Source organism: Amblyraja radiata, chromosome 1 (assembly GCF_010909765.2).
Source record: "Amblyraja radiata isolate CabotCenter1 chromosome 1, sAmbRad1.1.pri, whole genome shotgun sequence".
Classification (NCBI taxonomy): domain Eukaryota; kingdom Metazoa; phylum Chordata; class Chondrichthyes; order Rajiformes; family Rajidae; genus Amblyraja; species Amblyraja radiata.
In genome coordinates this window covers 56,071,627-56,085,622 of record NC_045956.1, presented here as the reverse complement: position 1 = coordinate 56,085,622, position 13,996 = coordinate 56,071,627, and the positions used below count along the sequence as shown (strand labels likewise).

The 13,996-nt window shown below is 47.6% G+C and overlaps 1 protein-coding gene across 1 annotated transcript in view; it reads left to right on the top strand.

Moving 5' to 3' along the window:
* LOC116974094 (probable E3 ubiquitin-protein ligase HERC4) overlaps positions 1-13,996 on the top strand; it is a 70,501-nt gene that overhangs the window by 42,286 nt on the left and 14,219 nt on the right. Inside the window, exons 16-18 of the mRNA XM_033022225.1 lie at positions 4,324-4,494; positions 5,539-5,682; positions 8,391-8,557. Coding sequence (XP_032878116.1) covers positions 4,324-4,494; positions 5,539-5,682; positions 8,391-8,557 — 482 coding nt within the window. The remainder of the gene's footprint in view (positions 1-4,323; positions 4,495-5,538; positions 5,683-8,390; positions 8,558-13,996) is intronic.

Sequence of the window (13,996 nt, the reverse complement as noted above, 5' to 3'; positions counted from 1 at the left end):
GCAAACAGTTAAGCAAAATCACCATAACGGACAGGCGGCTTGACCACCCGCCCGGACTGGGTACGCAGCTCGCCATCTCCCCCCTCTGCAGGAAGAACAGGAGCAGGAGCAGGTGCGGGTGAGCGAACCGGGGACCCGGGAGGAGAAGGAGAAGACGGAGACGGAGGAGGGGATGCAGGCGCAGCAGCGGGAAGACGGGCAGGCGAGGGAGGACTGGCTGTTGGAGAGCGGGGCTGATAGAGCTGAGAAGGCAGGGACCGAGGCATGCGTGGAGTGGCAGGCAACGTGGCAGACAGCGGGGGGGCAAAGGGGTCGGCAGGCGGTGGTGGGGGCTTGTTGACAAGCCGCAGATGTTGGCGGGACCGGCGGTAAATGGTACCGTCATGGTCGACTAGAAAGGACCGCGGCGAACCAGCAGTACCGACGATGATGGCAAGCCTGGAGTGACCGGAGGGGGACTGCATCCGGACGACTTGGCCAGGGAACAGACGCGGGAGGGGACGGCAGGACTTGTCGTGGGAGCGCTTTTGGATTTCTTGCTTGAGGGCAATGCGCTCCTGGACGGCAGCGGGCTGGAAAACAGAGGGCACGAGGGACCGCTGGGTCACCGGGATCGGAGGTCTCGTAGTGCGAGACATCAGCCGCTGTGCTAGCGAGCCCAAGGCAGGGTTGCGGGAGATGTTTCGAAGGTTGTGGAGGTCCAGTTAAAAGTCAGAATGGGACAGTCTACAATGTTCCAGCAAGTCCTTAGTACTGCGGACAGCGCGCTCTGCCAGGCCGTTGCTTTGCGGGTACTCTGGGCTGCTGGTATAGTGTCTGAAGTTCCAGCTGGCAGCGAAACTCCGAAATTCGGCACTTGAGATCTGGCTGCCGTTGTCCGATTGAAGACTTGCCGGGGAGCCAAAGGTTGCGAAGTGGCGGCGCAGCTTCCCGATAACGGCTGAAGAGGTGAGGGAGTACAGCTGGTCAACCTCGAACCAGCTGGAGTATGAGTCAACAAGGACCAGGAAGTGCTTGCCACGCCACTCGAAAATGTCAGTGGCGACGGCCATCCAGGGCAGCTCGGGGGCAGGCTGTTGCAGAAGCGACTGCCGTTCCTGATGGGGAGCGAGGCTATTGCAGGTAGAGCAGGCGGAGACCCTCTCCCGGATGTCTTGGGCCATGCCGGGCCAGTAGAACAGACTCTGGGCCTGAGACAGAGTGGCCTCGGCCCCAGGATGACCGCGGTGGGCGGTCTGAAAGTAGTGGTCTCGCAGCGCAGCAGGCACAACAAACTTGTGTCCCTTCACGACCACGCCGTCGTGCAGCACGAGCTCGTCACGGACCAGGAAGTAGGGCATGGCACCAGCCGGCAAGGATGAACGACGGTCTGGCCAGCCCTGCCGGATGACGTCGGCAAGCTGCTGCAGGGCAGGATCCTTAGCAGTGTTACTGACCAGGGACTGCATCTGCTGTGAAGGCACAATGTTAACGTTAAGTACCATCAGGTCAGACGATTCATATGGATGGCGATCGGTGGACGTTAGCGGTGCGCGAGACAGCGTGTCGGACAAGAACATGTCCTTGCCCTTGCGATATACAATTCTGAACGTAAAACGCTGGAGCTGCAGCATCATGCGCTGCAAACGGGACGAGGCAACGTGGATCGGCTTGTTGAGGATAGAGACCAGCGGCTGGTGGTCGGTCTCGATCGTGAAGCTGTTGCCCAGAATATCGTCCTTGAACTTGGAGCAGGCAAACACCACAGCAAGCAGCTCCTTCTCTATCTGAGCATAGCGCTGCTCGGCAGGGGTCATGGGGTGGGATGCGTAGGAAACAGGCAGCTGCAGGCCATCGTGGAGCTGCAGGCAAGCAGCACCAAGACCGTACTTGGAGGCGTCGCAGGTGAGAACAATGGGACGCTGCAGGTCGAAGAATTTGAGAGTGGGGGTACTGACCAGCCTGGACTTCAGGACGTCAAAAGCTTTCTGGTGATGTGGGAACCAGGCCCAGGCAGTGTCCTTCTTGATCAACTCCCTCAGGGGCGCGCTCAGCTCGCTGAGGTCGGGGATGAACTTCCCCAGGTAATTAACCATGCCCAGGAAACGCTGCAGGCTGGGCACATCGGTGGGTGAAGACATCCCGGAGACCGCAGCCGTCTTCTGTGGGTCAGGCTTCAGTCCCGAGGCAGTAAAGACATGGCCCACATAGGTGACCTCCGGGACGCGGAAACGGCACTTCTTTGGGTTGAGCTTGAGGTTGATTTCACGGGCCCGGTCCAGGACTTGACGGAGGTGGAGGTCGTGCTCAGCAACGTCCTTACCGTAGACCAGGATGTCGTCAAAGATGATGGCACACGGCAGACCGGCGAACAGCTGCTCCATCGTCCGCTGGAAGACCTCGCTGGCAGAGTTGATCCCGAATGGCATGCGGAGGAATCGAAACCTGCCGAAGGGCGTGCTGAAGGTAGTAGGTAAGAGGACCGCTTGTCCAGCGGTATCTGCCAGAAGGAGCTCTTGGCATCGAGAACCGAGAAGACAGTGGCCGGGCCAACCTGTGCAGCGACGTCCTCCACTGTTCGCATGGGGTAGTGCGGGCGTCTGATGGCAAGGTTCAGGTCTTTGGGGTTGATGCAAATGCGAATTTCACTTTTGTCCTTTTTCGCAGCAACAACCATGGTGGAGACCCACCCGGGTGGGATCGCTCACCTCCTTCAGGATGCCCATGGTAACCATGTTGAGCAGCGTTGACTCCACCTTGTCCTTCATGGCGAAGGAGACGCGGTGTGGTGGACGGATCACAGGTTCAACACCGGGGTCGACAACGATCTTGTAGCTGCAGGGCAGCTTGCCCAGCTTGTCGTCAAAGCGGTCAGGGTATTCGTGCAGGGGGTCCATAAGGGTCCGCACCTGGTGGATATCACGGTGGAAAGAGACCAAGCCGAGGTCCTGGCACGCCCGGGCGCCAAATAGGGTGATGTTGTTCGTATCCAGTAGATAAAAAGTGAGGGGCCGAGAGGCTGCAGTACCTTTCCAAAGCCTCCACATCCTTCCTGTAATGGGATGACTAGAACTGCCCACAATACTCCAAATGTGACTTAACCAAAGTCCGATCAACCTGTAACATGTCTTCCTGACTTAAGCTCCATGCCCTGACTGATGAAAGCAAGCTTTGTTGCAAATTACTCTAAAACGGCACAGAATGCTGGAGTAACTCAGTGGGTCAAGCAGCATCTCTGGAGAAAAGGAATAGGTGATGTTTTGGGTCGAGATCCTTCTTCAGACCGGCCTGGATTAGAGTGTATAAACTATAAGGAGATGCTTGGATAAATTTCGATTGTTTTCTCTGGAGCCTCAGAGGCTGAGGGGCATCTTGCTCGAAGTGGATGAAACTATGAGAGACGTAGATACGATAGACAGTCAGAACCTCTTTCCCCAGGGTGGAAATGTTAGACAAGAGGGCATAGTTTAGATTAATTTAGACTTACAGCATGGAAACAGGCCCTTCAGCCCATCGAGTTTGCACCGACCAAGGTCGAGACCCTTCTTCTGAAACGTCACATCTTCCTTTTCTCCAGAAATGCTGCCTGACCCGCTGAGTTACTCCAGTATTTTGTGTCCATCAATGGTGTAAACCAGCATCCGCAATTCGCTCCTACACAATCCATACATAGGTTTCTGCGTTGAAGGTCCAGTTCTAAGTCACTAATCCATATTATATTAAAACTCTGTGTGTGTGTGTGTTTGTGTGTTTCTGCCTGACTTGTGGGTGCCAGCCTTTGATTCGTTGCTAAGCCAACCCCAGAAGCAGAAACGCCGAGATTGTTTCCATTTCGGTAGAGATTTCACTTTTCATTCCAAGTATCCACTCCTGATTAAATTTCGTTGTGTTTATGTACACATTTTTAATAAAATCCTTCTCCCTCCCCCCACTCACTCATTTTGTCGCCTACTGCTGGTCAGCGACCATAACGATTGCTGGCGCCTGCCTCGCGCCTCAAAGACGGCATTTAAAAACAGTCGCACTGCTGAGTGCTGGAATCTTATGTTCGAGTTGGAGGACCACGTCTCCCGTGGGGGCTACGGGTAGGGAACGGCTGCGTTGGGGGAGCAGACCCAATGGGTCTGCACTTGGCCTAGTATGCATATAGAAGTGGAGGATCCAGTAATGACATTGAAGTGCGTCACTTCTCAATCATTTACCATCAGTTCCTGCCCTTAATGTTTTTAATCCCTTTAGTTGCATGGATTAATGATTGTAGGTTAAGTATCAGTATGCTCAATGCTTTATTTAATGTTATGAAAATGTGTGCTATCTATCTCTTTTCCCACCTCTGCTGCTTAGACGAAAGTTTTGGAAACTCTTCGCTTCACATTCCGTAACTTGCTGGCAGGAAGCCCAGAACCACCCAAAAGTCTCGTGCTCGAGTTGATGGTTGATCGCCAAAACTTAGTTGCTGATACATTTGAAAAATTGAGCAAGGTGGCGAAGGCCGATCTACATAAAGAACTTCAGGTAAACAATGTCCTTTTAATACATTAAGAATCATGAATTGTTTTGGCTGAACCACCAGCATTGTTATGTTACTGAACAAAAACACAGGTAGTACAGTTGGCAAAGAGTTGCTGCTTCACAGTGCCAGTGACCTGGGTTCGATCCTAACTTTAGGTGCTGTCCATGAGGAGTTTGCATATTCTCCGCATGACCGTGTGCATTTCCTCTGGGTGCTCCAGTTTCTTCCCACATCGCAAAGACTAAGATTTTGCTCCGTTAAACCCATGGATATTTTGGGTTTTGTCCCTTCTTCAGAAGGAGGGTTTGTAGGTTAATTGGTCTCTGAAGAAATGTCCCTAATGTGTAGGGAGTGGATAAGAAAGTGGGATAACATTAAACTAGTGAACGGGTGATTGATGGTTGACGTGGACTCAGTGGGCCGAAAGATCTGTTTCCGTTCTGTATCTTTCAATCAATCAATCAAAACTAGAAATCATTAACTATGAATTCACATCCATCAGAATTTGAATACATTTTAACTGTGGTGTCAGTAAAAGGCAACCTATCAGGTGACTGCTGACAAACTACTAAGGAAATCAAGCAGCATCCTTGAGAGAGAGAGAAATATTTATTTAGGCGAAACACCCTTCATATTAGTTCAGAGATACAGGATGGAAACAGGCCCTTCGGCCATCGAGTCAACGCCAACCATCGATCACCTGTTCACACCAGTTCAATGTTGTCATAAGATTGTTGTCATCGTTGGCTGTCTGTATGGAGTTCGTACGTTCTCCCCGTGACCTGTGTGGGTTTTCTCCGGGTGCTACGGTTTTCTCTCACACTCCAAAGACGTACAGGTTTGTAGGCTAATTGGTTTAGGTAAAAATTGTAAATTGTCCATCGTGTGTGTGGGATAGTGTTAGTGGATGGGGTAATCGCTGGTCAGCGTGGACTCGGTGGGCCGAAGGGCCTGTTTCTCCACGCTCTATCTCTAAACTAAACTAAACTAAAGTATAGTGTCTTTGTAACCATTTTTCTACACGTGCATTTGTATCATTTCTGCAGGTGACATTTGAAGGGGAGCGTGTCCTCGATCCGAGAGCTATGAGAAATGAATTCTTCAAATTTGTTTTTCATGAGCTGGTGCAGCGAGATTCAAAGATGTTTATTTATTTTCAGAATTTCAGAACTATTTGGTTTCCTTCTCAGGTGAGTACGTTAATTTATGAAGTAAAAGTGCAACAGTTCACACTAATCGATCTTACACAAACAACAATTTCTCCTCAGTACCATCAAAGATCGTATTACATTCCATTAGATCGCATTGCCAACACCTCCACAACTCCTGTGTTGTTTCCAAACTGTCAACCAGATTAAATCATGGATTCACAAGAAACTTTGGGCAACGCAGTGGCTGAGCAGTAGAGTTGTTGCCTCACAGGGCCAGAGACCCACGTCTGTATGATGTTTGTACGTTCTCCCTATGACCCTGTGGGTTTTCTCCGGGTGATCCAGTTTCCTCCCACATTCCAAAGACTTGGAGGTTTGTCAGTTAATTGGCTTCTGTATAAAATTGTCCTTGGTGTATGGTTAATAGCGGGTCGGCGCGGACTCGGTGGGCGAAAGGGCCTGTTTCCACACTGTATCTCTAAACTTAGACCCAAACCTTGTAAAAATATATTGTCTTTGTCTATGGCGCTACTCACTAACACCATTCCCTAGATGACTTCACATGGAGTCACAGAGTCTGAAGATTGAAGGCATAGCAACCTGATCATTTTGATTTTCGAATGGGGATTGCTGACACAAACGGCACCTCATCAGAAGTTGGAAGTCAAAAACTGAGCATCGTGCAGCATAGGGTCATATAGCGTGGAAACAGGCCCTTCGGCCCAACTTGCCCACACTGACCGGAAGAAATTCAGAGCCCAACAGAGGAGGACAAAGGGCTTAATTAGGAAAGGGAAAATAGATTATGAAAGAAAACTGCAGGGAACATAAAAACTGACTGCAAAAGTTTTTATAGATATGTGAAGAGAAATAGGTTAGTTAAAACAAATGTAGGTCCCTTGCAGTCAGAAACAGGTGAATTGATCATGGGGAACAAGGACATGGCAGACCAATTGAATAACTACTTTGGTTTCGTCTTCACTAAGGAAGACATAAATAATCTGCCAGAAATAGCAGGGGATCGCGGGTCAAATGAGATGGAGGAACTGCGTAAAATCCAGGTTAACCGGGAAGTGGTGTTAGGTAAATTGAATGGATTAAAGGCCGATAAATCCCCAGGGCCGGATAGGCTGCATCTCAGAGCACTTAAGGAAGTAGCCCCAGAAATAGTGGATGCATTCGTGATAATTTTTCAAAACTCTTTAGATTCTGGAATAGTTTTTGAGGATTGGAGGGTAGCTAATGTAACCCCACTTTTCCCCACATGGAGGGAGAGAGAAAACGGGGAATTACAGACCAGTTAGTCTAACATCGGTAGCGGGGAAACTGCTAGAGTCAGTTATTAAAGATGGGATAACAGCACATTTGGAAAGTGGTGAAATCATTGGACAAAGTCAGCATGGATTTATGAAAGGTAAATCATGTCTGACGAATCTTATAGAATTTCTCGAGGATGTAACTAGTAGAGTGGATAAGGGAGAACCAGTGGATGTGTTATATCTGGACTTTCAGAAGGCTTTCGACAAGGTCCCACATAAGAGATTAGTATACAAACTTAAAGCACACGGTATTGGGGGTTCAGTATTGATGTGGTAGAGAACTGCCTGGCAAACAGGTAGCAAAGAGTAGGAGTAAACGGGTCCTTTTCAGAATGGCAGGCAGTGACTAATGGGGTACCGCACGGCTTAGTGCTGGGACCCCAGCTATTCACAATATATATTAATGATTTGGACGAGGGAATTGAATGCAACATCTCCAAGTTTACGGATGACACGAAGCTGGGGGGCAGTGTTAGCTGTGAGGAGGATGCTAGGAGGCTGCAAGGTGACTTGGATAGGCTGGGTGAGTGGGCAAATGCATGGCAGATGCAGTATAATGTGGATAAATGTGAGCTTATTCACATTTGGTGGCAAAAACAGGAAAGTAGACTTTTATCTAAATGGTGGCCAATTAGGAAAAGGGGAGCTGCAATGAGACCTGGGTGTCATGGTACACCAGTCACTGAAAGTAGGCACGCAGGTGCAGCAGGCAGTGAAGAAAGCGAATGGTATGTTAGCATTCATAGCAAAAGGATTTGAGTATAGGAGCAGGGAGGTTCTACTGCAGTTGTACAGGGTATTGGTGAGTCCACACCTGGAGTATTGCGTACAGTTTTGGTCTCCAAATCTGAGGAAAGACATTCTTGCCATAGAGGGAGTACAGAGAAGGTTCACCAGACTGATTCCTGGGATGTCAGGACTTTCATATGAAGAAAGACAGGATAGACTTGGCTTGTACTCGCTAGAATTTAGAAGATTGAGGGGGAATGTTATAGAAACTTACGAAATTCTTAAGGGGTTGGACAGGCTAGATGCAGGAAGATTGTTCCCGATGTTGGGGAAGTCCAGGACAAGGGGTCACAGTTTAAGGATAAAGGGGAAATCCGTTAGGACCGAGATGAGAAAAACATTTTTCACACAGAGGGTGGTGAATCTCTGGAATTCTCTGCCACAGAAGGTAGTTGAGGCCAGTTCATTGGCTATATTTAAGAGGGAGTTAGATGTGGCCCTTGTGGCTAAAGGGATCAGGGGGTATGGAGAGAAGGCAGGTGCAGGATACTGAGTTGGACGATCAGCCATGATCATATTGAATGGCGGTGCAGGCTCGAAGGGCCGAATGGCCTACTCCTGCATCTATTTTCTATGTTTCTATTTTCCACGTTGTGTCATTGGTGATCAACTGTTATGTGTTTTGTTTCTTCATTTTAGGTCAAAGTCCCCATGAAGAACTACTTCCTGCTTGGAATATTGTGTGGTCTTGTTGTGTACAACAAGTGTGTGGTTCATATCCCCTTTCCACTCGCACTGTTTATGAAGCTACTGATGGGCAAGCCATCTCTGAAGAATCTATCAGAAATGGATCCTGATTCCTACAGGTATCTATCTATATTACTAAAAGTTTGATCTTGACCGCTTTTGGCCCACTGTGGTGTGATTTCGTAGAGAATGCCGCCACCTACAGCTGTCATTTTTGGCCACCTCGTTCAGAGCCCACATCCGCCTTCCTGGACCAGAGTATTTTTCCCATCGATGAAAAATCAGAGATATATTAATGTTTTAAAAAATTCACCATTCTCTCTGCTGCCCCTGCTGGAGGGAGTATAAAACCAGGAGGTGGTGTGCCTCACTCAGTCTCAGCAAGATGGAGGAAGCCAGAGGGTCATGTCTCTCTGAGCTCTGATTAACACTGAACACATGTCTACTCAACTGTGAGTCCCCTTATGTGGTTTGAAAATGAAAATATGGTTGGGTTGAAGTAAAAAGGCACTACTGTAAATGGTGGTTTGGGTGCTTTGGCTTGAAGTTAAAAGGCACTACTGCAAATGGTGGTTTGGGTGCTTTGGCTTGAAGTTAAAAGGCACTACTGCAAATGGTGGTTTGAGTGCTTTGGCTTGAAGTTAAAAGGCACTACTGCAAATGGTGGGTTTGGGTGATTTGGGTAACTTCCTGTTTGCACTTGATGTTGATTTTAGATAAAACGCTACCACTTACGGCTGTGATTTTTGGCCATCTTACTCAGTCCCCCTCCGCTCAGCAGGTGCAGAGGATTCTTCCCATCAATGAAAAGTAAATGTGTTATTAGTGTTTAAAAAATGTTGAGAATCTCTCTCCTGTCAATCACGCCATGAAGGCCACACCTTTTCCGGTGTGAGGGGGAGGGGATATAAAACCCGGAAGTGTGGGAGTCGCTCAGTCTCTGCATGATGGGGGAGGGAAAGATTACAACTGTCTGAGCTGTGAAACAACTGAACACACTGAATGTCTACTGAACTGTGAGTTTGGTGTTTTGTGTGGTTTTATGGTGGTTTTATGGTGGTTTCACCCTGCTTGAAATGCTATGAAACTGCATTTGAATGTGGTGGCCTTGCATCATGCATGAAATGGTATGAAACTGCATTTGAATGTGGTGGCGTTGCACCCTGCATGAAATGGTATGAAGCTGCATTTGAATCTGGTGTCCTTGCACCCTGCTTGAAATGGAATGAAACTACACTTGAATTTGGTGGCCTTGCACCCTGCTTGAAGTGGAATGAAACTGCACTTGAATTTGGCGGCCTTGCACCCTGCTGAAAGTGGTATGAAACTGCACTTGAATTTGGCAGCCTTGAACCCTGCTTGAAGTGGTATGAAACTGTACTGAATTTGGTGGCCTTGCACCTTGCTTGAAATGATAGGAAAATGGTTTCGAATTTGGTGGCCTTGAACCTTGCTTGAAATGGAATTTCAAGGAATAGCCATGAGTCACTGCCAGCCCACCAGCCGCGAGTGAACTGCCAGCACATCAAGCTTGAGGGACTGAGCTGCCACCCCAAGAACCCACACCAGCGTTCCAGAAAGCCCCCCCCCCCCCCACTGGCCACCAATATTGGAATTGGTGGAGAGGTGGAATATTGCGTCGGGTGACCAGCCCTCCCATGTGAACATGGGACCCAACGGGTCCCACTTAGTCTAGTGTTCTTATATCAGTGGGTATTTGCACAGGCACTGCCTGACTTGTGTAAGAGTTATGTTGTATGAACTCTTACGCAAGTCGGATTTTACGTGTCGGAATCACCGACTCTGCATCCACTTCCATCCCCTGCCCAAAATAACTCTCTGAGAGTATGCATTGTAATCCATGCGGCATGCTCACCGAATCCTTGTCTCTCTCTCTCAAATGCAAGTCATTATAGTTGGGCTAAAATTCACTGTCTCAGTGGTGTCCAGCTACGACTCAGTCACAGCATCAGTGGAGGAAATATGCATCCATGTTCTCCAGAGATACTGCCTGATCCACTGAGCAACTCCAGAACTTGTAAACTTGAGTTCTGCTCACTCCCTCTTCTCCCCTCTCCCATCAGGCAAGGAGTACAGATGTTTGAAGTTGCACACCTCCAGATTCAGGGACAGTTTCTTCCCAGCTGTTATCAGGCAACTGAACCTCTCTCTCATCAGCTAGAGGGCAGTCCTAACCTCCCATCTACCTAATTGGAGACCTTTGAACTATGTTGTATTGGACCTTATCTCACACTAATGTTGTACCCTTTATCTTGTATCTGTGCAATGTGGACAGCTTGATTGTAAACATGTATAGTCTTTTCTTTGACTGGACAGCACACAACAAAATTATTTCCATTGTATCTCAGTACACGTGATAATAATAAACTGAACTAATCTAGACTCTACTTCTACAGTTCCAGTGGAATTTCCAATTTGTGTAATATAGTCATTGTCATACACCAGGGAAACAGACCCTTTGACCCAACTCGTCCATGCCAACCAAGATGTCCCAACTAAACTAGTTCCAATTGCCCGCATTTAGCCCATTTCCCACTCTACGTTTCCTATCCATGTAACTCTCCTACTGTCTTTTAGATTTTGCTATAGTACGTGCCTCAACAATCTCCTCTGGCAGCTTGTACCATACACCCGCCACCCACCACTGTGTGAAAAAACTTGCCTCGCATATCTATATTACTAAAAGTCTGATCTTGACCGTTTTTGCCTCACTGTGCTGCAATTTTCGAGAGAACGCCGCCACCTACGGCCGTCATTTTTGGACACCTCGCTCAGAGACCCCCTCCGCCTTCAAGGACCAGAGGATTTTTCCCATCGATGAAAAATCAGAGATATATTAATGGGTTTTTTTAAATCGCCATTCTCTCTGCTGCCCCTGCTGGAGGGAGGGGGAGGGACTATAAAATCAGGAAGTGGTGTGCCTCACTCAGGAAGCCATGTCTACTCAACTGTGAGTGCCCTTAATGTGGTTCTAAAATGCTTGCAAAAAGTGTCTCTATTTGATTCTAAAATGCTTGCAAAAAGTGTCTCTATTTGGTTCTAAAATGCTTGCAAATAGTGTTTATTGGTTCAAAAATGCTTGCAAAAAGTGTCTATTGTTTCTAAAATGCTTGCAAAAAGTGTCTATTGGCTGTTGTTGTGGTGGTAACTACTTTGAAAGGCTGCACTGCAAAAAATAAAATGGCTGGTGGTGGTGATAACTGCTTTTAAATGGCTGCACTGGGGGAAAAATGGCTGTTGGTGGTGGTAACCGCTTTTAAATGGCTGCACTGCAAACAAAATGGCCATTGTTGGTGGTGGTAACTGTTTTGAAAGGCTGCACTGCAAAAATAAAATGGCAGTTGGTGGTGGTAACTGCTTTGAAAGGCTGTACTGCAAAAAAAATGGCTGTTGTTGGTGGTGGTAACTGCTTTGAAAGGCTGCACTGCAAAAAAAAAACTGGCTGTTGGTGGTGGTAAGTGCTTTGAAAGACTGCACTGTAAAAACAAATGGCTGTTGGTGGTAACTGCTTTGACTGGCTGCACTGCAAAAAAAATGGCTATTGGTGATGGTAACTGCTTTTAAATGGCTGCACTGCAAAAAATGGCTGTTGTTGGTGGTGGTAACTGCTATGAAAGGCTGCACTGCAAAAAAAAGGCTGTTGTTGGTGGAGGCAACTGCTTTTAAAAGGGTGCACTGCAAAAAAAAATTGCCGTTGTTGTTGGTGGTGGTAACTACTTTGAAAGGCTGCTGCACTGCAAAAAAAACTGGCTGTTGTTGGTGGTTCTAAGTGCTTTGAAAGGCTGCACTGCAAAAAAACAATGGCTGTTGTTGGTGGAGGTAACTGTTTGAAAGGCTGCACTGCAAAAAAATGGCTGTTGGTGGTGGTAACTTCTTTGAAAGGCTGCACTGGAAAAAAAATGGCTGTTGTTGGTGGTGGTAACTGCTTTAAAAGGCTGCACTGCAAAAAAAAATGGCTATTGGTGATGGTAACTGCTTTGATAGGCTGCACTGCAAATAAAATGGCTCTTGGTGGTGGTAACTTCTATGAAAGGCTGCACTGCAAAAAAAATGGCTGTTGGTGGTGGTAACTGCTTTTAAAAGGCTGCACTGCAAAAAAAAATGGCTGTTGTCAGTGGTGGTAACTGCTTTGAAAGGCTGCACTGCAAAAAGAATGGCTGTAGTTGGTGGTGATAACTGCTTTGAAAGGCTGCACTGCAAAAAAAATGGCTGTTGTTGGTTGTGGTAACTGCTTTGAAAGGCTGCACGGCAAAAATAAAATGGCTGTTGGTGGTGATAACTGCTTTGAAAGGCTGCACTGCAAAAACAATGGCTGTTGTTGGTGGTTGTAACTGCTTTGAAAGGCTGCACTGCAAAAAATGGCTGTTGGGGGTGGTAACTGCTTTGAAAGGCTGCACTGCAAAAAAAAAATGGCTGTTGTTGGTGTTTGTAACTGCTTTGAAAGGCTGCACGGCAAAACAAAAAGGCTGTTGGTGGTGGTAACTGCTTTGAAAGGCTGCACGGCAAAAATAAATGGCTGTTGTTGGTGGAAACTTGACAACTTCCTGTTTGCACGAATATTGATTTTAAATAAAACGCTACCACTTACAGCTGTGATTTTTTTTGCCATCTTACTCAGTTCCTCACCACTCTTCAGGTGCAGAGGATTCTTCTCATCAATTAAAAATAGTGTTAGTGTGAAAAAAAATATTTTGAGCATCTCTCTCCTGTCAATCATGCCATGAAGGCCACACCCCTTCCAGTTGGAGGGGGAGGGATTATAAAACCCATAAGTGTGGGTGTGGCTCATTCTCTGCAAGATGGGCGAGAGCGAGGTCACGACTGTCTGAGCTGTGAATCAACTGAACACACTGAATGTCTACTGAACTGTGAGTGTGGTGTTTTGTGTGGTTTTATGGTGGTTTCACCCTGCTTGAAATGGTATGAAACTGCATTTGAATGTGGTGGCCTTGCACCCTGCTTGAAATGGCATGAAACTGCACTAGAATTTGGTGGCCTTGCACCCTGCTTGAAGTGGTATGAAACTGCACTTGAATTTGGTGGCCTTGCACCCTGCTTGAAATGACATGAAAGTGCACTTGAATTTGGTGGCCTTGCACCCTGCTTGAAATGGCAGGAAACAGCACTTTAGTTTGGTGGCCCTGCACCCTGCTTGAAGTGGTATGAAACTGCACCTGAATTTGGTGGCCTTACATCCTGCTTGAAGTGGTAAGAAACTGCACTTGAATTTGGAGGCTTTGCACCCTGCTTAAAATGGTAGGAAAGTGCACTTGAATTTGGTTGCCTTACACCCTGCTTGAAATGTAATTTCAAAGAATGGCCGTGAGTCAACTGTTAGCCCACCAGCCGTTAGTGAGCTGCCAGCACATCAGGCTTGAGTGACTGAGCTGCCGCCCCAAGAATCCATTTGGCCCACAATGTCCATACTAACCAGTCCCTTCAGCCCACAGTACGCATACTGCGTTGGGGGACCAGCCCTCCCGTGTGAACATGGGACCCAACGGGTCCCACTTAGTCTAGTTCTTATTAAATCTTTT